This window comes from Mustela lutreola, chromosome 2 (assembly GCF_030435805.1).
Source record: "Mustela lutreola isolate mMusLut2 chromosome 2, mMusLut2.pri, whole genome shotgun sequence".
Lineage (NCBI taxonomy): Eukaryota > Metazoa > Chordata > Mammalia > Carnivora > Mustelidae > Mustela > Mustela lutreola.
In genome coordinates this window covers 155,043,586-155,065,971 of record NC_081291.1, presented here as the reverse complement: position 1 = coordinate 155,065,971, position 22,386 = coordinate 155,043,586, and the positions used below count along the sequence as shown (strand labels likewise).

At 39.1% G+C, this 22,386-nt stretch overlaps 1 protein-coding gene across 2 annotated transcripts in view; it reads right to left on the bottom strand.

The window, feature by feature from the left end:
- The window catches only part of SLC9A9 (solute carrier family 9 member A9), a 695,514-nt gene that overhangs the window by 202,525 nt on the left and 470,603 nt on the right, over positions 1-22,386 (bottom strand). For both annotated transcript variants that reach the window (XM_059163846.1, XM_059163845.1), the window contains one exon: positions 2,827-2,980. In XM_059163846.1, coding sequence (XP_059019829.1) covers positions 2,827-2,980 — 154 coding nt within the window. The remainder of the gene's footprint in view (positions 1-2,826; positions 2,981-22,386) is intronic.

Here is a 22,386-nt window from a genome sequence, read left to right as displayed (position 1 = left end):
AGTATTTATTATTAGCCCCATCTTCACCTGGGATTAGGAAGTCTCAACCAGTGGTTACCAAGATATGGCCCTAGAACTAGAAGCATGAGCATTGCCTAAAAATGCAAATTCTTAGGCCCTGAGCCAGATCTATTAGATCAGAAACCTGAGGGCAGGGGCCCAGCCCTCTGGGTATTAATGGTCTCACCTTGGTCTTGCTGCCCTGTATCCTCTATGCCTGAGTGGATTTCCTAGGTACTTACATATCTGTGAATTTCAATTTTCCTTCTCTGATTGTCTCATGACTGGGTCTCTGATCTCTCTGACTGGATTTCCACTGATTCCAGATTTAACACTTTAGTTTCCCACTGAGATTTCCACCCTGCCTATTATGCTGGAGCCCTCTCAGCCCCTTTCCCTAAATACATCACAGCTCTACCTTTAATGCCCCCCCCCCCCCCGGGCTGGTCACCAAGTCTGGCCTTGAATCAGTTGGTCCATTTGGAGCTAATTCCCACTGCGGCATCTCCATCACCTGACAATCCCCAGAAGGCCATTATAATGCTGGTAAAAGCTGACCTACAGACCCTTCACTTGTGGATACTGTGGTTGACACCAATATCCTTCCTTTTTAGGCCTTGCTGTATAGACAATCATTCTAACCTGCCTAAAGTCCCACTGTTATACTCCCCTCTCTCTGCTGTTCTGGGTATCAAGAGACTGCATAGGCTATGCCATCTATTTGAAATCAATGGATACCTTTGGAAAATACTATAAGAGAGTTAGGTAAATACTTCAGGGTAAAACACATTTTTGATTTGGAGATGACCTCTTCAAGGTAAAGAAAGACAACAGTAGAAAATAAGTTATATTTGAATTACTTCAGGAAAATGTTGATATCACTACTTCATGTTCTGAATATTCTAATTTACCTGATGGGGTAGTTAATACTTTTATTAGGGATTAGTATCCTCTAATTTTTGTTTTCTAAGCCCTAATATTTCCATGCATGGATCCACCTACTGAAATTTATTTTCCAGAAACCTGAACATATCACTATTTTGCTAACACTTCACAGGGGACCCAGTACTGTAGAGTTTAATGCAATATGTGTGCTCACCCACAGGAAACTACAGGTAGCTACTACTGTGAAGGAAATTGTGGGTCACATTTATATATCTAGAAAATAATTCAACAAACATTTCAAAACACTCTCTATTCAACTTTGGTCAAAACCCTTCAATGTGTTTAGCAATCATCACAGTACTTCAAGAAGTTCTTTATTTCCTTGATTTTGGTTTAATGCCTGGTCACTTGGCCCAGTTTAAGCATAAGCTTTCTTGTACTAAAGCTTTGAGTCCTGTTTCTATTTCCTCTTTGCCAAATGGATAGAAAATTATCAGTAAGTGCTTAATAAAAAGCAATTTACATTGTGGTTATATTCACTTAATGTTTCATGTAGCAATTATTTATTTAATCTTACTGTATCTTAGGCACTGTGTTGGTATTGGAATAAGAATCCCTGTCTGAATCCTTTTGGAAGTCATTTTCCAGTCAAACAGATCTTTTCCTATTAGATGTGATGGGTATGGAATTGCTTTACAGAGACTGGATGAAGATCAGGAAGGGATTGCAAGATCATCAAGATATACGGCACTGAAAAATAAAATGTGACTTACCCAAAGCACTGTTACATTAGGGGATATGAAAATGAGAACCCAGGTCAAAAATATACTTAAATAAAGACAACAACATTTTAAAATAGATTTACCCATTTTTACAGTTGGCACAAGCTCTCCATTTTTGTCAGCTTTCCACCTTGACTATTATACTGGAGTCCTATCAGCTCCTTTCCCTAAATACATCACAGCCCTGCCTTTAATGCTCTCTCTTCCTGGCTGGTCACCCAGTCTGGCCTTGAATCAGTTGGTTCATTTGGAGCTAATTCTCACTGGGGCATTTGCATGACTTGACAAGCTCATATATAACCCCCAGCGGGCCATAATAATTCTGGCCTAAGCTGACATCCAGACCCTTCATTTGTGGATACTGTGGTTGACATCACTATCCGTCCTTATTAGGCCCTGCTGTATGACCTAGATAATCATTCTTACCTGCCTAAAGCCCCATTATTATAATCCCCTCTCTCTGCTGTTCTGGACATTAAGAGACTGTATAGGCTATAATATCTATTTAAAATCAGTGGATGCCATTATCCATTATCTATATAATATAGGTTTATAGTGATCATCTTCCAGGAAATTCTTGGGGGGCCCCTGACTGACACTTCGTTGCTTTTCCTTTGAGAAATTGTCTAACTTGTGTCTATAGGAGCCCTCTGGCTAAACATATGGTTCACTAATCAAATATATTTAAGTATATCCTGTGTCTCTAATTCTATCCTAAGTGCTGTAAGGAATTAAAAACAAAACAAATTTACTTTCTCTTTGGTATTACACCTTTTTTTGTTGTTGTTGAATTGTGAGTATCTTGAGGATAAGACCTGTGTGTTTCTCATTTTTGTATATTCCAGAACATATTACATTGTATTCAATAAATATTATTGAATGGAAGAATTCATAGATAAATAAATAAATTCATTTCTAAATATAGACTATAAACAGACAACACCCTGAGATTTCTTATACTCTTAGGAAAGTCAATTGAGCTGGTGATAGGCCTAGGAGAGGCCAGACTGTTTCACCTTGTGAATGAAGGTCAACTTCACCCCAGGGAAATTTAATGTTATAGACCTGCCATTGTACTCTTGACCAAATCAGCAACACCAGAAATGAAATAGTGCAGTCATGCCTTGTAATGCTATCCTTTGTTAAACATGCCACTCACCTGATCTGAAGCCAAGTCAGCATGGGGGTTGTTCCTCCTCCAAACACCCAGACTGTGAAGAACACGAGCAGCAGTGTGGTGGTAAACATCATTTGTTTGGGCTGAGATTCTGTGTCCCGAATAGCTAGGGCAAATGCTATTGCTCCTCGCAAACCTTACAGGGAAAAGCAACAGAGAATAAGAGAAAATGAACATCTGCATGAGTCTCGTTCTCATTTTCCTGTATTCATCTTTATAATTTTCTAACAAACACAATGACGTTTTTAAATTAAACTTTTTATACAGTAATTGTAGATTCACTTGCTATTGTGAGAAATAACATACTCCTTGTCTGCTCTTCCCCACTTTCCCCCCAGTGGTAATATCTTGCAAAACTAGTACAATAGCACAGCCAGGATTTTGATGTTGATGCAGTCAAGATACAGTACATTCCCATCACCACCAATATCCGTCACGTTGCTCTTTAATGACCGTATCTACTTCCTTCCCACACGCTCCCTCCTTAATTTCTGGCAACCAGTAATCAATTCACCATTTCTATAACTTTGCCAGTTTGAGAATCAAATGGAATTATGTAGTATATACTTTTTTGGAATTGGCCTTTTTCACTCAGAATAATTCCCTGAATATTCATCCAGGTTGCTGAATGTATCAATACTTTATCCCTTTTTATTGCTGAGTAGTATTCCACTATCTGTTCCACAGATTGTTTAGCCATCTATCTGTTGAAGGGACATCTGGGATTCTAGTTTTATGGCTATTACAAAAAAGGCTGCTGTGTATAAAGACAAGAACATGTATGTATGTAACTTATGTATGTATGTAACTTATATATGTAAACATAAGTTTTCATTTCTCTGTCGTAATTTCACAGGACTGTAATTTCTCCGCAGGACTGTAACCACTGTAATCACTGATCTGATCGTATATTAAAAAAAAAATTACCAAATTGTTGCCAGAATGGCTAGACAGCACTTATATTCCCACTGGAAATAGAGAAGTCATTTAGTTGCTCTGCATCCTAACCAGCATTTAATGTCACTACTTTTATTTTCACCATTCTGATAGGTATGTGGTAATAGCTTATTGTGGTTTTACTTTGCATGTTTCTGTCTTTTCTTTTATTAAGTTGGCTCCACACCCAGTGTGGAGCACCTAATTTGCATTTCTCTAAAAACTAATGGTGTTGAATGTTTTTTAATGGGCTTGTTATCTTTATACTTGTTGGGGGAAATGCCTCTTCACATCTTTTTCTCATTTTATTTTTCTTATTTATCCTTTTATAATCTAATTTTCTAACTGAGTTATTCAATTTTTGGTTGTTGAGTTTTAAGAATTCTTTATATATTCTAGATAATATCCTTTTTGGGATATATAGTTTGCAAATATATCCTCCCATTTTGTAGCTTTTTATTGATGAAGTCTAATTTGTTGATTTTTCCTTTTATGAATCATATTTGGAGTCAAATCTAAGAATTCTTCTCTTAGATCTAGGTCCCAAAGATCCCCTGTGTTTTTAAACTTTGTTTCTAAATGTTGTATAGCTTTATATTTTACATTTAAGTGTCTGATTATTTGAATTAATTTTTGTATTATGTATGACGTTTAGGTTGAGATTTCCTCCCCCCCTTTTTTTGGTCTATGTATACTTAATGATTTTATTGAATTACTTTTTGCAACTTTGTTAAAAATCACTTGAGTATATTTGTATGGGTCTATTTGTGGGTTCTCTGTTCTACTCCATTTATGTGTGTGTCTGTCCCTCATCTAATAGCACTCTGTCTTGATTACTGTAGATTTATATTAGGCCTTAATATTGGATAGAATGATTCTTATATTTTGTTTTCAGAATTATTTTAACTATTCTAGGTCTTTTGTCTCTCCATAAAATTTTAGAATAATATTGTGTATACCTACAAAAATTTTTTTCTGGGCACAATTACTTCTAAAAAATGAAATGTGTCAGACAATAAGGAAAACCAAGCTTAGGGACTACTGAAATTAATAAATAATTAAATAACATTTAAGAATTACTGTAGCCTGAGTACATACTACAATAAAGTCTATAATCTAAACTACCTGTTAAACCTGATTTTTTCTTCTTTAATAACAATATGCTAAGTGAATTTTTTGAATCCACATTAAATGTATTTGCAAGAAGAGGTTTGTTAAAATTTCAAATCAGAGTGTGCCAACACAAATAGAAACAGAGATGAAGACTTCAAAGAAGAATAAATAAAAGCACAAATAGTAAAAAGTTAAAATGGAAGATCTGTTGGGTAGCAAGACTTACAAGACATTTATGGATCCTATTATATCAGATAACTGCAAATAAACATTTTTAATTACAGCAAGTATAAGTCAAAGAGGTAGGGATTTGGTGTTTTTTTTTTTTTTTTTTAAAGGTTTTATTTATTTGACAGACAGAGATCATAAGCAGGCAGAGTGGCAGACAGAGAGAGACAGGGTGGGGGGAAGCAGGCTCCCTGCCGAGCAGAGAGCCTGATGCGGGGCTTGATCCCAGGACTCTGGGATCATGACCTGAACTGAAGGCAGAGGCTTTAACCCACTGAGCCACCCAGGTGCCCGATTTGGTGTTTTTTTTAATAAGATAGTTTGAATCACATACATAAGATTTCAATGAACCACTTTTGTAATATTTACTGTATCTAACTTTCCAAATTTTATTCATATATTAAAAGAATTTTAGAAATTGGACACAGTTTAGGATGAAGAAAACTATAGCGTGGCTTTTATCTGTGGGTTCCCAACTAAGATATAATATTCCTTTCTTATCTCCATACCACCAATATATAAGAGACAAGTGGCGTAACACAAGATCCAGAGAATTAGGTGAGAGAGACTTAATATATTTTGCCCGAAACAAGGAAGCCTCAGAAAGAGAGAAGAACATGTACTCCGATTATAAAATACCTTGAAGGAACAAAATGTAATGGAGGAAGGAAATTATTCTAAATTTCCATGTAGACAAGGAAATGGCCTGAAGATAAGGAAGATAACATTTGAAGTAGATATTAATATAAAAAATTCTTATACATCAGAAATTCTGAACACTTGAGATGACTGTACTCAAGAAGAAAAGTTCTCCATCAGAGATGTTCATGCATTCAGACCCAGTTGGGAAAAAAGAGTGGGGTTATTTTTATTTTTTTTTTTAAAGATTTTATTTATTTATTTATTTGACAGAGAGAGATCACAAGTAGGCAGAGAGGCAGGCAGAGAGAGAGAGAGAGGAGGAAGCAGGCTCCCTGCTGAGCAGAGAGCCCGATGCGGGACTCGATCCCAGGACCCTGAGATCATGACCTGAGCCGAAGGCAGCGGCTTAACCCACTGAGCCACCCAGGCGCCCAAGAGTGGGGTTATTAATAACCCTTAATACTGGGGAATATTTTAATAATGTTCTCTCCTGGAAATACAAATGGTGTCATTAGGGAACAGAAACTAAAAGAAACAGTCTTGCAACAGACTTCTGTATCAGAGGAGAGAATTTATAGGTCAAGGTAAAGCTCCTAGCAGTGTTTAATCACAGTACAAGATTGGAGATAGAAGGCGATCTTTTCATTTTCTCTTTTCCTCAAGCACGCATTGTTAGAAATGTTCATAAAGCAGCATTACTCCAAATTAGGTGGTGAGTATTAGAAGTATTAAGTGATGAGACTTTAAGTAGTTCTCATTTTATTGAATATGTGTGTGTGTGTGTGTGTTTACTTTGAATTTTTGTGAGAAAGAAGAGAATAGAGATTGGAATAAAAGAAAAAGTTGTTACATCATGCTTATTGTAAACTCTTTCATGTTAGATATCAAGGACAAGAAAGCATACAATCATTTATTTTCCTAAATATGTTTAATAATGTATTGTTACTCTATTAAACTAGCATAACTATGCTTTTAAATCAATTATCCACACATGAGTGGTTTTTGGTTTAAAACTGTACTCAAAAGATTACTATTAGTCTGATTTTCATGAAGTATATATCCCATATATAAAATTTTATATTTACAGGTGAGTTAACGTAAAGATCTTTGAAGAAAAAAAGAGGAAAAGTTCAGCCACTGCCTTTTACTTGTGGCAGATTGAGAAATATGCTAAAAGGGCCAACTCCAAAATGCTGGTAAGAGGATGCCTTCGTACGGTAGACATGGGAAGCATGCACTGAGACAGCTGAGGTGGTTAAGTGGACAAAGTGAAGCTATTTTGGAGCTCCAGATAAGAAGTAATGCCTATATTCCATCCTTTATGATATCAAAGTAATTTATCCCACATTTGGAGCTTAGATAATTGTCAATCAAAGGTCTTTCACTGCTTCATTCAATATCTATATATGTGTCTTAGTCAACCATTCTGCCGTAGCGGAATAGCATTGACTGGGTAGCTGCAACAACAGAAGTTTATTTCTCACAGTTCTGGAGGCAGGCATGCCCAAGATTAGAGGGCTAGCTAGCATGGTTGGGTTCTGATGAGAGCTTTTTTCCTGGCTTTTGGCAGGTTACTTTCCTGTGCAAAAGCAAGCTCCATGTGGTGTCTCTTCTTATAAAGACAGCAATGCCATCGTAGGGGCCCCAACCTCATAATGATTTGGGAAACAAAGGCAAAAGAAAGATTAAATTTCTTTACTACTTATAGCCCACAGATAAGTCCTTGAAACGGGCAGAGTACCATTCCTCTAGATACTCAGCTGCCTCGATGTTAACACTTTGTTGAGGGCATAAGGCAGTCTGAGCCTGACCCCCAGGATCCTGTAAATCTACTTTAACATATAAAAATTCCTGTGGAAACCTCCTTTATTTCCCCCTGTCAATACATATTTTGGCGATCATCCCCGAAGCATAGGGCCCACCGGTATATATCTGAAGGGTCTCATGACTCAGGTTTTATTACACAGTAATAAATGACCTTTTCCTAACAATAACTAGTCCCCTAAGGGACCTGGAAACCTTGCTTCCAAAATTCCTTAGAGACTTAACCCTATCCCTAATACCCTCCCAAGCCCCCAGTCCAGCTTTATCTGCCCATGCATCCTGTCCCTGTGCTTTAATTAAATAAACTTTTTGCACAAAAGATGGCTCAAGAATTCTTTCTTGGCCATCGGCCCTGAACTCCAACATCTTTCCTACATTAATAACATCATCAAAACCTAACTACATCCCTCCAAACCCCATCTCCAAATACCATCATTTTGGGGTTAGGACTTCAACAAATGAATTTGAAGGGACACAATTCAATCCATCTGCTTTGTGGAGATTCTATGCTCACCTCTCCTATCTATTTAACATGGATTTGGGAAACAGAAGGCTTTAGGATTGAAATAAATTACTTCAGCTACCAGCAAAATACTAGAAATGAAAAATTAATATAGACTCAGGAGTTTCTTTTAGCAAAACACTATTTTCAAGGAACATCCACTTTGCTTGGAAACTCAGGAAATCCAGAACTCATTGTCAAAGCTTGTGTTTTGTTTTGTCTTATGGGTAGGTTGACCCTTTGGATTTACCTTTCTTTTTTTCTTTGTTTTAACCAACTGAATGGAAATGATCTTATGCTTTCGGGGGTTGCTAGACTATACCATTTCATTTTAGATGGGTTTACTTTGCAGAGATATGACATATTTCACATACTCTGTTGGAAAGTTAGCATCATCTTGGGGAACAAGAATTACCTGCAATTAAATGTGGTTTTGTTTAAAATTGGCCTCTAAGGGATTCTAATTTTAATTATGTTGATGTTCTATTCATAACAATAGAAGACTGTCAAACCAAGGAAAACTTTCTAGCAAGGACCCCTGCTGCAGAAACCATGCAGTTTCCTGTTTATCTTTAAAGAGCAAAAGTGAAACTTAATCTGTTATAAATTGGCAAATGTGTTCTGAATGGCTGAAGGTCAGATACTGCTATGTTTAAATCACAGGAATATAACTACTCCCTAGGGCATTTTTACTGAAGGTGCAAAGCAACAGTCAAAAACTAAACATTTATTGAACACTCACTATATGCTATACTTTATCCAAGACACAGTGGATAAATGCAAGAATGAGGAAGTTTGGGTTTCTCCATTTCAGGGCTCACGATCCTGCAAAAGGGACTCTCTTAACAGGTAGATGGGGATAAGGTGTATTAGAGGTGTAAAGTGTATACTGTGCATGTACAGTCTGATGAAAAAGATTTGATTGCTAAATTTCATGAGGGTCCAAATCATGACTATTGTCAACAGATAAACAGTGTTTAAAGGAGCTGAAATCAATGGTGGGGCAAAAGAAGTTTGCATACATGGTTTTCTATACCTGAGTCATTTTCTCCCACCCTAACTCTCTGTAGTTCTTTTTATAACTCTCACCCAAACTTCACCTAATTCCAACTGATCTTCAGAGTTCAACTGAGCCACTGATTTCTCTACAAAGGCTCTTCTGAGGTCTGGGCCTGGGTTGGCCTAATTTATATGACTAGTACAACCTGTACTTGCCTCATCAGGGGACTTAGAACATTACATTCATTACATTGCAATTGGCTAGTTGCTGCTTATCCACAACACTATAGCAATGCATACCACATAATAGGTGCTCAATAAATATTTGTTGATCAATGAATGCATGAATGTTCCGATATTCTTCCATTCCTGATTACATATAGGGAAACAATTGATACCTTCTAGTTCAATGAAATGGTTGAGTAATTGTTTCTGTAATTTCAGCCTCTGCCCTTTTATCACTTATTGAGACTCTTAAAGCCTTATATTGAGAACCAAGGGCCTGGAGATCTGTTCTCAGGCCTGCTTCTATTAGGTTGCGTGATCATAAGCAGGATGCCCCATCTGGATCTGTGTTGTCTTCTATCTAGTTGGAGGTTTTAAGATTAGATTATGGTCTTTAACTAGAACTACATATCAGAGTCAGTTTAGAACTTAAAAATATTTGCAATTATAGATGCTTAGTGTCCTGACTCCAGAGATTTGGATTCAGCAGAGATTGAGTTACGTGATGGCTCAGGCTTTTCTCCCTTCCCACTGTACCACCTCGGTTCAAGGTCCATTTCCTTACAGCTTGAGTATGCTGCTGACCAACCCTCTGGTACTTTGGCCTCACAGCCTTCAACCTCTCCTCTTTCCAGGCTATCCATATTCCTCTGAACAGTTTCCTCAAAACCTAGCTTTTTATCTGACCCAGAAGCTGTAAATGGCTTCCTGCACCCCATAGAAACGTTTCAATCAGAACCTTACCCCACTTTTCCTATTACCCCCTCTTTTCCATTGAGAACTTTTCATACCAATAAGATGGTCTTCTCTCTTCTGTAAACAGTTCCTGTCCTTACCTCTGTGCTATGGACCCTAATGTTAACTGCTTTCACTTCTTTCTACCTATGTTCTACCCCAATGAAGTCTTCCCAGAATACTACAGTCCACACTGTTTTCTCTTTCTTAGAAATCCCATAGAGCATATTGTCATGCCACTTGCATCTGTACGTGATATTCTGAAATGAACCAGTAGTTTAACTTAATCTGTTATTTACCCTCAATTCTTAATCTTTCAAAGGTTGAAATTACATCTTCCTTACACTTGTAGTACCTGAAACATGAAAGTCAGTGTTTTTAAATTGAACAACTGCAGAGGTTTCTGACCCTCTAGATATGAGGTGGTATTACTCATGAATTCATTCATTCATCCTTTCTTTCATTTAGGCTCCAGGGAATAGTAGTAAATAAGTGATAGTCTCTGCCTTAAAGGAGCTTCTAGATTAGTTGGAAATATATATATGTAGTGGGAGTATTTAGGGTAGTTAGGAAAGCCACTATGGCTAGGTGGCATTTGAACAGAGACTCTAATAGAATGAAGAAAGACTATGTGGGTTTCTGGAAGAAAAGCATTCCAGGCTTCTGGAACAGTAGCTGCAAAGTTCCTGAGGTGAGCATATGTCTGATATGTTCAAGTATCAGCAAAGAGCTGACATAGTTAGAATGGAATTAATGTGGCAGGGGGCAGGAAGTGGAAAGAGATAATGCCAACAGAGCCAAATCATGTTGGGCTCTTGAACAGCAAGGATCTTAAATTTTATTTTGAGATGGAAAACTTTAGAGAGGTTTTTGGCAGGGTAAGGATATGATCTAGTCTATGCTTAAAAGCATCACTCTAGCTCTGCAATAAAAAACTGATTTCCAGGCAGGGCTAGGAGGTCAGTGAAGGAGGTTGCTGCATTAGTCTGGGTAAGAAGTAAAAGAGAATCAGACTAGATTGGTAGCATTGTAGGTGCTGGAATAATATTAAAAGTTGACAGTATTTGCTGATGAACTGGATGAAGGGTATGAGAAGAGAGAACTCCAGGAGCTTAAGGCCTAAGCCACTGGAAGAATTGGGAAAAACTATGGGAAGAACATGTTTGGTATATGGGGAGGGGATCAAGGATTGTGATCTGGCCATGGGAAATCCAAGATGCCTATCGGTCATCCAAATGAAGAAATGAAGAGACTGAGTGGGTAGTTAGATCCAAGAGTCTGGAGTTCAGTGGAGAGGTTAGAGTCATTTTACTGGAGAGAGTGGGAAGATGGGAGGGAAGTCTGGAGCTTGAGAATGTAGGAAGATAAAGTTTATTATTCTTTTTTATTTGAAGTTCAAATATATTTTTTATTCTTTTTTTAATTAACATATAATGTGTTATTTGCTTTAGGGGTACAGGTCTGTGAATCATCAGTCTTACACAAGTCACAGCATTCACCATAGCATATACCCTCCCCAATGTCCATAACCCAGCTACCCTATCTCTCCCCATCCTCCATCCCCCAGCAACCCTCAGTTTGTTTCTCGAGATTAAGAGTCTCTTACGGTTTGTCTTTTAAACCAAGTCTGTTCTTGCCTCAAGGTCTTTGTATTGGCTGCTTCTCCCCACTCTACTCTCTTCTTAGACTGTCCCTTGGCTGCCTCATCTCAGTCCTCAGAAAGACTGCTTTGTCCATGCTGTCTAAGTGCCCTCCACTTTCAGCCATCTCTTCTTTGTATGTCTCTTACTGCACTTATCAACATCTGGAATTATCATGTTTATTTTTTCATCTTTAAGATCTGTGTCCCTTCATAGGAAAGCAAGGTCAGTGAGAGCACATCCAATGCTACTCCTGGAAAATAAGCATTACAGTATTGAATGAATACATGAATGAATGGATGAGGGAAAGGTCATATTTTGCATTTGAAACACAACTGGAACCCAAAAGAAAATGAGCAGTAGATGAACAGGGATGCAGAAATGTCCCTGAGAAACTGACCCATCCCTTAAAAGACATGTCTCTTTAGTGAGTTATTTTGCTGACTTTCTTTCTATTTGGGATATAATCAATTGTAGTTCTTTTTTCCTTTCATTTCAAGTACTGTGAAGGAGTTGATTTCAAAGATTTAACACATTCTCATCATCAATCTGATAAATCAAACCCTAGTTTGGATCTACAATTGAATCATGTATTGTCTTACCCTTGCTGAAGTCCCATGACCTTGCAAAGGGTGGCTACTTTCAGCAAAAATGTCAGTCTGGTTTCAAAATACATTTTCCAGGATAGTACAACCTTGCTACACGGTTCCATTTTCAGTTCAATATCATTTTATCACATGGAAGCGATGCCAACAGATTGTTTTAGTGGAAAAGTCTTCTGCATTCAAAAATAAATTGAGTTTTTTTTTGGAAACCAAGTCTGTATTAGAGAAGCAGGACTTTCTTGCCTTCATCTCTCTTCCTGAACTTGAGTCAGTTAAACTTAAGGCCACTGAGAAGTAATGCAACATAACTTTATTATATTTTTGCATGAAAAGACGTTTGTTTTTGGATGCTTTGGGCATCCAAAAATGAGTCCCTGTAGCAGTGTTTCCCACACTTGGGCTACATCAGGAAGGGTAATGTAAATAGTATTAGCTCTGTCACAATTCTGAGTCAACATGCATAGATGCCTCTGGCTTTGGAAGTTTATTTTTGTGTAGGTAAGGTTCATGTGGTAGTAAATTGTGGAATAATCCTTCCCACTAGCTGAAATCTTCAATAGAGAGTTTCAAAAGTCAACTTATGAGTTTTCTGTTTAAACCAGTGTTTTTCAAGTTTGGTGATTTTGTCCCCCCAGGGAATATTTGGCAATGTCTGAAGACATTTGTGTTTGTCTACAGCTAGGGGGCAGGAAACACTGTTCTTAATCTCATGAGTAGAGACTGGGGTGCTGCTAAACATTCTACAATGTACAAGACAATCCTCCCAAAAAAGAATTATTTGGCCCCAAATGTCAATAGTTGCTGGGACTGAGAAACCCTAGTGTGACACTGGATTGCTTTTTCCCTTAGGAGAAATGTTATAAATGGTGAAAATGTTTCTATCGTAGAGGGCTATTTTGACAACGATGGCTATCTGCCGTCCATGGTATGCTGCTGTAACTGCATAAACTACATTTCTTAGCATCTCTTGTACCTAGGTATAGCCAAATGGCTACTTCTTACTAAGGAAATGAAAGCAGAAGTGCTAAATGTCATTCCTGGGCCAAAGCTTTCAAGAAACAGCTGTTCCTACCACAGTCTCTCTTTCCCCTTCTGCTGGCTGGTTATAAATATCAATGAGTCCCTGTAGCAGTGTTTCCCACACTTGGGCTACATCAGAATCAGTTGGAAGACTTGTTGAACCTCAGATTGTTGAGCTTCACCTCCAGAGTGTCTCATTGAGTTGGTCTGCGGTGGGGCCCAAGAATTTGCTTTTTAAATAAGTTCCCAGGTGGAGCTGATACTGCTGGTCCAGGTACCACACTTTTAGAACCCTTGACTTAGGGACATGATGTCACTATATGGAAAGATCCTGGTGATATCTGAATTATCCATTTAGAAGAGAAGCATCTTTCCCCCTGTTTCCATGTTAATATGAGTCAAGAGAGGATTTTACCATTGTGGTTCACCCACTAAATTTTGTGTTTCTGTGCTTATCCTAGAGCTCTCTATGTCCTAAGGCTCTTAACATCTACCTATCCCATCCCTCTCTCCCCTATGTGTCCCTGTAAATCACAAAACACTCTTCTTTCAACAGGTGAGGAAATAGGGGCTGGGAGGGATGGAGTGGCCTGGGTTACACAGTAAATACTGTGGCTGGTTATTCAATCTGTTTCATTCCCCCTACTGAATATTTAAGTCATAACAAAGATTAAAAAAAAATCGTGGTTATCTTGAGTTTGAGTTTTAAGGAAAAATGCAAAGAAGAAAATTTTCTTCCCCTCTCCTAGGCAGAAGATGGATGAAAGGCAATATTTTGAAATAGATATTTTGCCTTTCACTCCTCCTCCCCTACTCTTTCTGCATCACCTCTAGCTCTCTCTCCTTCCTTCTTTTGCTCTTTCTCCCTTTCTCAGCATCAGTCTATTCTAATCTAAAATGACCTGTTTTAGATTCTCTACTCAAAACTCCCATTTCCTCATGCAGCCAAAATTAGCTTCCTGCCAGGAAAAAAACAATGGAAAACAATCAGAAGGAAGAAATCTGTTGAGAAAGGATAGCACACAATCCTCCTAAAGGGCATGCATTTAAAAATACTTGTTAACATGCATGCTCTCATGTTTTTCTAATTTAAAAAAAACAACTCCAGGAAAGTCCGGTGACTCTCCAGGCACTAAGGGAAGTGGGTGCTGAGTGGGATGGAGGAAACTGTAAACGGGGGGAAGGCTGTCATTCATTGGCAGGGAACCTGTCCAGGTGTCTACTACTTCTTCTTCTTCTTCTTTTTTTTTTTTTTTTTTAAAGATTTTATTTATTTATTAGAGAGAGAGAGAGAGAGCGCAGGCAGACAGAATGGCAGGCAGAGGGAGAAGCAGGCTCCCTGTCGAGCAAGGAGCCCGATGTGGGACTCGATCCCAGGATGCTGGGATCATGACCTGAGCGGAAGGCAGCTGCCTAACCCACTGAGCCACCCAGGCGTCCCCCTGGTGTCTACTTCTTTCCTCATGTAGAACTATAGGTCTCTAAAATAGTTCCTGGTACTTTTGGAAGAAAGAGCCATCCAGGCAAAATCAGGGGGAGACTGGGCAGTGGGGCTGAGACCCAGCCCTATTCATAGAGTCTTCGTCTGTCTGTGAAAGACCTGGTAGCCTGAACAGCATTTGCACCTCCCTAGTACATCAGAACTAATGCTGAAAATTCCTAAATTATCTAACGGCTATATGGAAATTTAGCACAGGCATTTTTAGAAGTAACTGCTTCTTACTCATTTGCACATATAACTTACTTGAGTCAATCTTATTGATTTCTTTTGAACTCTATCCATAGAACCTGAGGGCAGAATTAGAGGGATTTGTGCCTGACATAGACAGACTTATTTTTTTGAACCCTGCTCATGTGTGCTGATAGTTTTCTAAGGTTATGTCTACATAATGCCAAAACAAGCAAGCAGTTAGTAAGCAAATTCAGGCAGAAAATGAGGAAAAATAATGTAGTCCATTTGTTTGTCTCAATGGACAGTTTAATTTGGTTAAAATTATCAATCAGGTATTTGTGATAGCTCTGACATTCTGAACATCCTGAAAAACTGAAATGTACACAGAATGTTCCTGAATTAAGTGATAAAGTTACTTCTGTTTTTGTATTCTAGGAACTTATCCTTGAAACAGGGGGAGGTGGGGCATCTGAGTGGCTTAGTCAGTGAAGTGTCTGCCTTTGGCTCAGGTCATGTTCTCAGGGTCCTGGGATCAAGTCTCACATGGGACTCCCTGCTCGGTGGTTAGCATGCTCACTCTCTCCCTCTGCCTGCTGCTTCCTCTGCTTGCTCTATCCTTCTCTTTCCCTGTTAAATAAATAAATAATATCTTGGGGGGGGGGAAGTAAGAAACAGGGAGACGGTGACAAGCATTCTGGATTGTCTCCTTTCATTACTCAGTGTCTTTCAGAAGCTGACATGCTCTCGTTGGCTTCACTGTCTCACTAGATAGGATGGTTGGGTTATCTACAAAATTTCGCCACTTTCTCACACTCAATAAATGTTTGTCTAAGTTGATTTTTTAAATACTTTATTTATCTATTTGACAAAGAAGGAGAGATCACAAGTAGGCAGAGAGAGGGGGAAACAGGCTCCCTGCTGAGCAGAGACCCTGATGCTGGGTGCAATCCCAGGACCCTGGGATCATGACCAGAGCTGAAGGCAGAGGCTTAACCCACTGAGCCACCCAGGCACTCCTAAATTGATTTTTGACATTTTGTATGGGTCAGTTTGTCCCAGAGGGGGTGCCAATATATTGTCCTCACAAAAACTAGTACTTTGAGTTATAACATTTTAATTTATGTATTTAGTGCCAGGAGTTAGTCACTGCTAGAATGAAGAGTAGAATCTCAACATTTGTCCTTAAATGAAGGAAAAGAGGGGCCTTAGGTCTTGTTTTCCATGGGCATGTTACTAACACTTCCACACTGGACTCAGAGTGTCCTTGGCAGTAATTTGATAGTCAAACCTTTTTCGGAATAAAAACCTCAGTCTCTGATAGGAGGTTCTTCAAACGGTAGTTGTAAGTTGATATGAATCATGTCTCTGTGAAGTCCTAATGGCTGTCTCATCTGCGGTGGTTAAAGAAAGTGATAGAAACTCCCATCTGTTGAGCGTGTCCTAGGTGGCAGTCTGGTGCCAGGCATTTTGTATATATTTTATAGTGGTTTTCAACACTGACCATCTAAGGTAAATATGATTATCCCCATTTTACAGTCAAGGGAGTTGAGATTTGAGGAGGGTTAATCATATAGCTCCATGTGGCTGAGCCAGCATAAAAGCCTAAGCTCACTGCATTTTACCAAACAGTAGTTTATATTTAGAAAATATTGTGGCATGCCAAATAGCAGAATCTAATTTGTTGCTTAAAAATGCAAGAGCTAATAATTTTTATTGTAAATTTATTTTGGAGCAAAATAAAGGATGATAATGTTTGGACCTAATAATAGGAGAAAACAACTCTACAGGACTGATTGCAGGTCTAAGATAGTTCTCAAATGTTCTGAATTTATCATAACCACATACACTTTTCTCAGTATTTGACACTATGAGGATTTAATGGGATCTGCAGTTCATATGGACCTACTATGCCTGTCTACTTTGTCACAACAATGGTGCTCATGGTTATTCATTATTTAAGGTGACTTTTTCTATGACTGCTTGATACATTTCCTCACAAGCTGGTTAACACTATCCCACTTGAAAACCTCAGAAGATCTACTCCAGTTGTCCACTTTGTTCATTAATGCCTACCCCAGGCCATAGTGAGAGATGAGGGCTCAGTGGGAATTCATCTCCTCTAATGAAGAAAACGTTCTGAGCTTGTGCTGCATTAACTAGTTAGTGGCCTTGTAGTGGTAAGGAAGATATAGTGGCCTAATTAATTGCACAAGATGTGCCCAGGGCAGGAAAGATATATAGTATGGGGAGGTAAGGGAACACTGGAGTCTGGGTAAGGTGGTTGCAAAGGGGAAGGCCTGACAAGGAATGCTTGATGATATGATGGCATCATCCAGGCTGTCTGTCTCTGGAATTATGAACAAGGGAAGAGGAAAGGTAAGAAAGAGCCTATTGTCTAGAGGGCTCATATTCTCAAATAACCCTTGTATACACATTTAAAGAAATCTTTTCCAAAGCTGAAGTTGGAGGTAGCCTGATCTTGATTCAAATCACCTGACTGATGTAAAAGTCCCAGGGTTTTTAATGAGATCTTAGGTTTTTAACTGAAAAACAAGCACATCCCTCCAACATAAAGCAAGCAGAGATTTGAAAAATATTCTCGGATCCAAATGGTATTTTCATGAAGTATTAACAATGTTTACTGTTATCAACACTCAGAGAAGGGTTCTTTTTTTAGCCAGAAGTGAGTAGGTGAAATATATTTTCTTTCATTTAAAACATGAAAGATTTTATTTGTTGATATCTTAAGGTTATTTTTTTGCTTAGCTCCCATCTGTGGAGCCAGGGAAGCTTGGTCTGAGAGGTGCCCCTCGGACCATTTCTGGGGTTAGAAGTTCCCAGGCTTCATAGAACAGGAATAGGTAGTCCTTAAGTGGTCATTTTAGTGAAATGTACAATTTTAATTGGGTAGAAAATGTTGTAGGTTGTTCATTCATTTGCTTGTTCATCCACTAGTTATTTGTGGAAAGATACTCAGTTTCACCTAATGTGCTGAGTGCTGACACACGGAGTGAACCAAAAAAATCAGCATTTGGGCTTACAAAGCTCCTAGTCTAGAAGAGAATGCAGGCAGGCAAGCCAAAATTCATAGTCGAATGTGATGGCTACTGGGAGAGGAGAAGTACTGTGTGCTATGGAGACAGTTGAGAGTGATCAACCCAGACTTGTGTTACCAAGGCTTCCTATAAGAAGTGATGTGTATGGCCCTAATGGCCCTGAAATCCTGCAGAATTAAACTTACTCTTGTCTTACTTTTTAAAAAAAAAAAAAAAAAAAAAAAAAAAAAAAAAAAAAAAAAAAAAGAAGTGATATCTAAGCCGAGATATAGAGAGAAAAAGGAATTCTTTGAATAAAAGAGCTGAAGGTGGGTGGGTGTGGCCAGGGTTTTGAGGAGAGGGAGAGCTTGTGTGAATAGGAGGAAGGACTTCAGCAAGCTTACGGAACTGGAAGAAATTCAATAACTGGGTAAACATTGTTATGCTCATCAGACGACAAATAGAAGAGCAAGAAGCAAGACTGGCATTTTTGAGGGCCTCAAGCAAAAGAGAAGAGGTAGGAGGAATAGATTGAAGAAAGAGGTTCAGGAGAGAAAACCGTGAATTGTGCTGATGTTCTGGGAGATGCTTCTCGTGCACATGAATTACCCAGAGGTCTTGTTAAAAGGCAGGTTTCGATTCAGTATTTCTAAGAAGCTGTCACGTGATGCTAAAGCTGCTGGTTCGAGAAGCACACTTTTGGTTATCAAAGATCAAGAAAACTTGGAAGTGTCCTTTTACATGATGACTGGTAATTGTGGGGCAGTCCTGGTAGCTTACTGGAGTTCCATTAGCTTGGGCAGTAACAGACACAGATTTCTAAGCATTGGTGACACAGTGACTTCCGCTCTTCACTTTCATGAATTCCTCTCACTTTCTTCCTGGCTGTAATTGTTAAGTCAGTTGTAATTGTTAAGTCAGTCTCAAATTGACTCTGACCACGGCATGACTGGTGGCTCACCAAAAAGACACAGAGAAAGGTGGTCTCCTACACCTCAACTGTGGTTCTTAAGTTGTCCTTCCACAGAACACTGTTCTGTGAGCTGCATAGTGTTCCCTAACACTTGAATAAGAGTGGCAGTGTTTTCACCACTGAGGGGGAAAAAATGAATGCTAACAGAAAATTTTTCTTAATTGAAGTTTTTCTTCCATGACTTATTTTCTCTTAATCCTTCGATGCTGGCCTCTATTTGAAGGCTAAGAATGAGCACTGGTGGACAATCGAATGAGCAACAACATTAACAGCAAAGCCCGGAGACACCAGTGCTGTTGTCTTCATGGTGACATGAGCTCGTGGGTGAAGTTTTATATTATATCTGCACACTGTGGCCACATTTGCCTGGTTCAGATTCTTCCAAGTTCATGCAATAGTACACATCAGGGATGTGATGTCTCTTCCAAACCCAGCAGAAATGGACAAATTGGAGGATCCTGTTCTCTGACATACTGGCAGCCTCCTTCAAGCTGCCCAAGCACTTCCAGGCTCTGCTCCTATTCAGATTATCCCAGCAGCGCTGCACAGAGGCTGTGTAGCCCAGTGAGACGCGGTCTCCGAGTCACAGCAGTTTCAGGAAGGCTGCCACAGCTCAACAGGGCTTGGCATTTCCCCTCCTTCCAGCAAATCCCTGCTCTTATTTAGTTTTAAATTAAATAAAAATTGCAGCACATGCATTTGAATTAAAACAAGAGGCCTGATCATTGTAATATGCACCACATCAATAGGAAAGCTAATTTGTGCGAAACACATCTCCTCCTTTAATTTAAACCACAGAGCTCTGCCTCTTTGGTTTCAAGGGAACTGAGAGCTGGGGCGGGGCAGCTCATGCCAGGCATTAACTAGGGCTGTGCTTAAGGGCAGCAGGAACAGTTTCAGGGGAGTTTGGCGTTCCTCTTAAGCCCTTTGTGCAGGGTGTCACACAATACACCACAGCAGTTCGGAACTGCTGGCCTTGAATTTAAAGAAGGCTTTAGAAATGTCTCCGGTTAAACTTCCTCCAATCGACTCTAAAAAGCAACCTAGCTACCCAAAAGAGTATTTGCATTATTGAAGGCTTTGCAAGGCAGAGAGACCATTACTGACCTTGAGACCTTTCCTTATTTTAAGGTTCCAAGGCTTTTGTGTGTGTAGATTACTAGTCTATACAAAACAAATCAGGTTTGTAGGTGAGAAACCTACAAATGCTAGGTGAGAAACTCAATCTGGCATCTGACGGTTGCTTCACTCAGTTTAATTGCCTCTGGTGGCAAAAGGTGGAGGCCGGGGAAGCAGGTGGTAGCAGTGGTAGTGGGGTCATTCATGAACAATGTGGGTTTCACTCAGAAACATCATCTACTCAGCGCCAAGCCCTTATTCCAAGGCTCGCTGCAGGCCCCACTCACTGCCAGGAGATAAGGGATAAACAGCTGGATCATGTCGCGAACTTTCACCTCAAGGTGGAATTTACATATCGTGGGCACCCTCTTTAGGAAAAATAATATCTTTTACCAGCTTTATACACCATCAGAACACACCTGTAGGACCCATCCGGGGGGCCTGGAAGGGGCCCATGTGATTGAGGAACACTGATGCTCAAGCTTCGTTAGCTTTGTAAGTGAATCCACTTCTGTTTGGCAGGCATTGCTAACTGTTCTGCCCAGTGCCAAAGGCTGTGCATAAGGTGAGGGTAAAGATGATGGGAAAGGATTTACTAAATGGTAGGTGTAATTGACTAAGACAGAAAGTTCTAGTTCTTACTTGTCCGGGCTTTGAACCACCTGAGGTGCCCGTCTTAGTGAACCAAATTTAGGCCACACAAAGCCAAGCTCTCTCTAGGCAGTAAGGCTCTTAAGGTCAAGGGCAGTATCTTTGTCTTTGTTCATCTGCATACCTATCCAAGGAGTGTGTCAGTGAATGACCACTGAAAGAATAGCTGGAGGACTGTGAGTGAGTAAATGTATAAGTTCATATTCCCATTTTATTTTTAAATTTTTAATTCAAACTTGATTTAGTTAACATATAGTATATTAATAGTCTTAAAGGTAGAATTTAGCGATTTGTCAGTTGCACATAACACCCAGTGCTCATTGCATCAAATGCTCTCCTTAATGCCTATCATCCAGTTACCGCATTCCTCCCACCGCCTCTCCAGCAAACCTCAGTTTATTATAGTTAAGAGTTTCTTATGGTTTGCAGCCCTCTTTCTATTTTAGTTTTCCTTCCTTTCCCCGTGTTCATCCATTTGCTTTCTTAAATTCCACATATGAATGAAATCATATGTCATATGCCTTTCTCTGACTTATTTCACTTAGCATAATACCATTTAGTTGCATCCATGCCATTACAAATGACAAGATTTCATTCTTTTTGGTGGCTGTGTAACATTCCACTGTGCATATATACCATTTCTTCTTTATCCGTTCCTCTATTGATGGGCATCAACAGAGTTTGGCTATTGTGGACATTGCTGCTATAAACATTGGGGTGGAATCATTATTTTTAGAACCTTTGGATAAATACCTAGTAGTGTAATTACTAGGTCATAGGGTAGTTCTATTTTTAACTTTTTGAGGAGCTTCCATACTCTTTTCCAGAGCGACTGCACCAGCTTGCATTCCCACCAACAGTGTTGGAGTGTTTCCCTTTCTCCATACCCTCACCAACATCTGTTTTTTTTCTGACTTGTTAATTTTAGCTATCCTGACAGATGTGAGGGGTATCTTATTGCGGTTTTCATTTGTATTTCCCTGATGCTGAGTGATGTTGAGCATTTTTTTCATGTGTCTGTTAGCCATTTGCATGTCTTCTTTGGAGAAATGTCTGTTTATTGTCTTCTGCCCACTTCTTAAATGGATTATTTGGTTTTGGGGTATGGAGTTTGATAAAGTCTTTATAGATCTTGAATGCTGGCTCTTTATCTGATATGTCATTTGTGAATATCTTCTCCCATTCAGTAGGTTGTCTCTTAGTTTGTTGACTGTTTCCTTGCTGTGCATAAGCTTTTTATCTTGATAAAGTCCCAATAGTTCATTTTTGCTTTTGTTTCCCTTGCCTCTAAAAGTTGCCATGGCCAAAGTCAAAGAGGTTCTCTTGTTCTGTATTCTCCTCTAGGATTTTGATGCTGTCCTGTCTCACATTCAGGTCTTTCATCCATTTTGAGTTTATTTTTTGGGAATGGTGTAAGAAAGTGGTCCAGTTTCATTCTTCTGCATGAGATGTCCAATTTTCCCGACACCATTTGTTGAGGTGATTATATTTTTTTCCCCCATTGGATATTCTTTCCTCCTTTGTCAAAGATTAGTTGACCATATAGTCGTGCATCCATTTCTGGGGCTTTTATTCTGTTCCACTGATCTATGTGTCTGTTTTGGGGCCAGTACCATACTATCT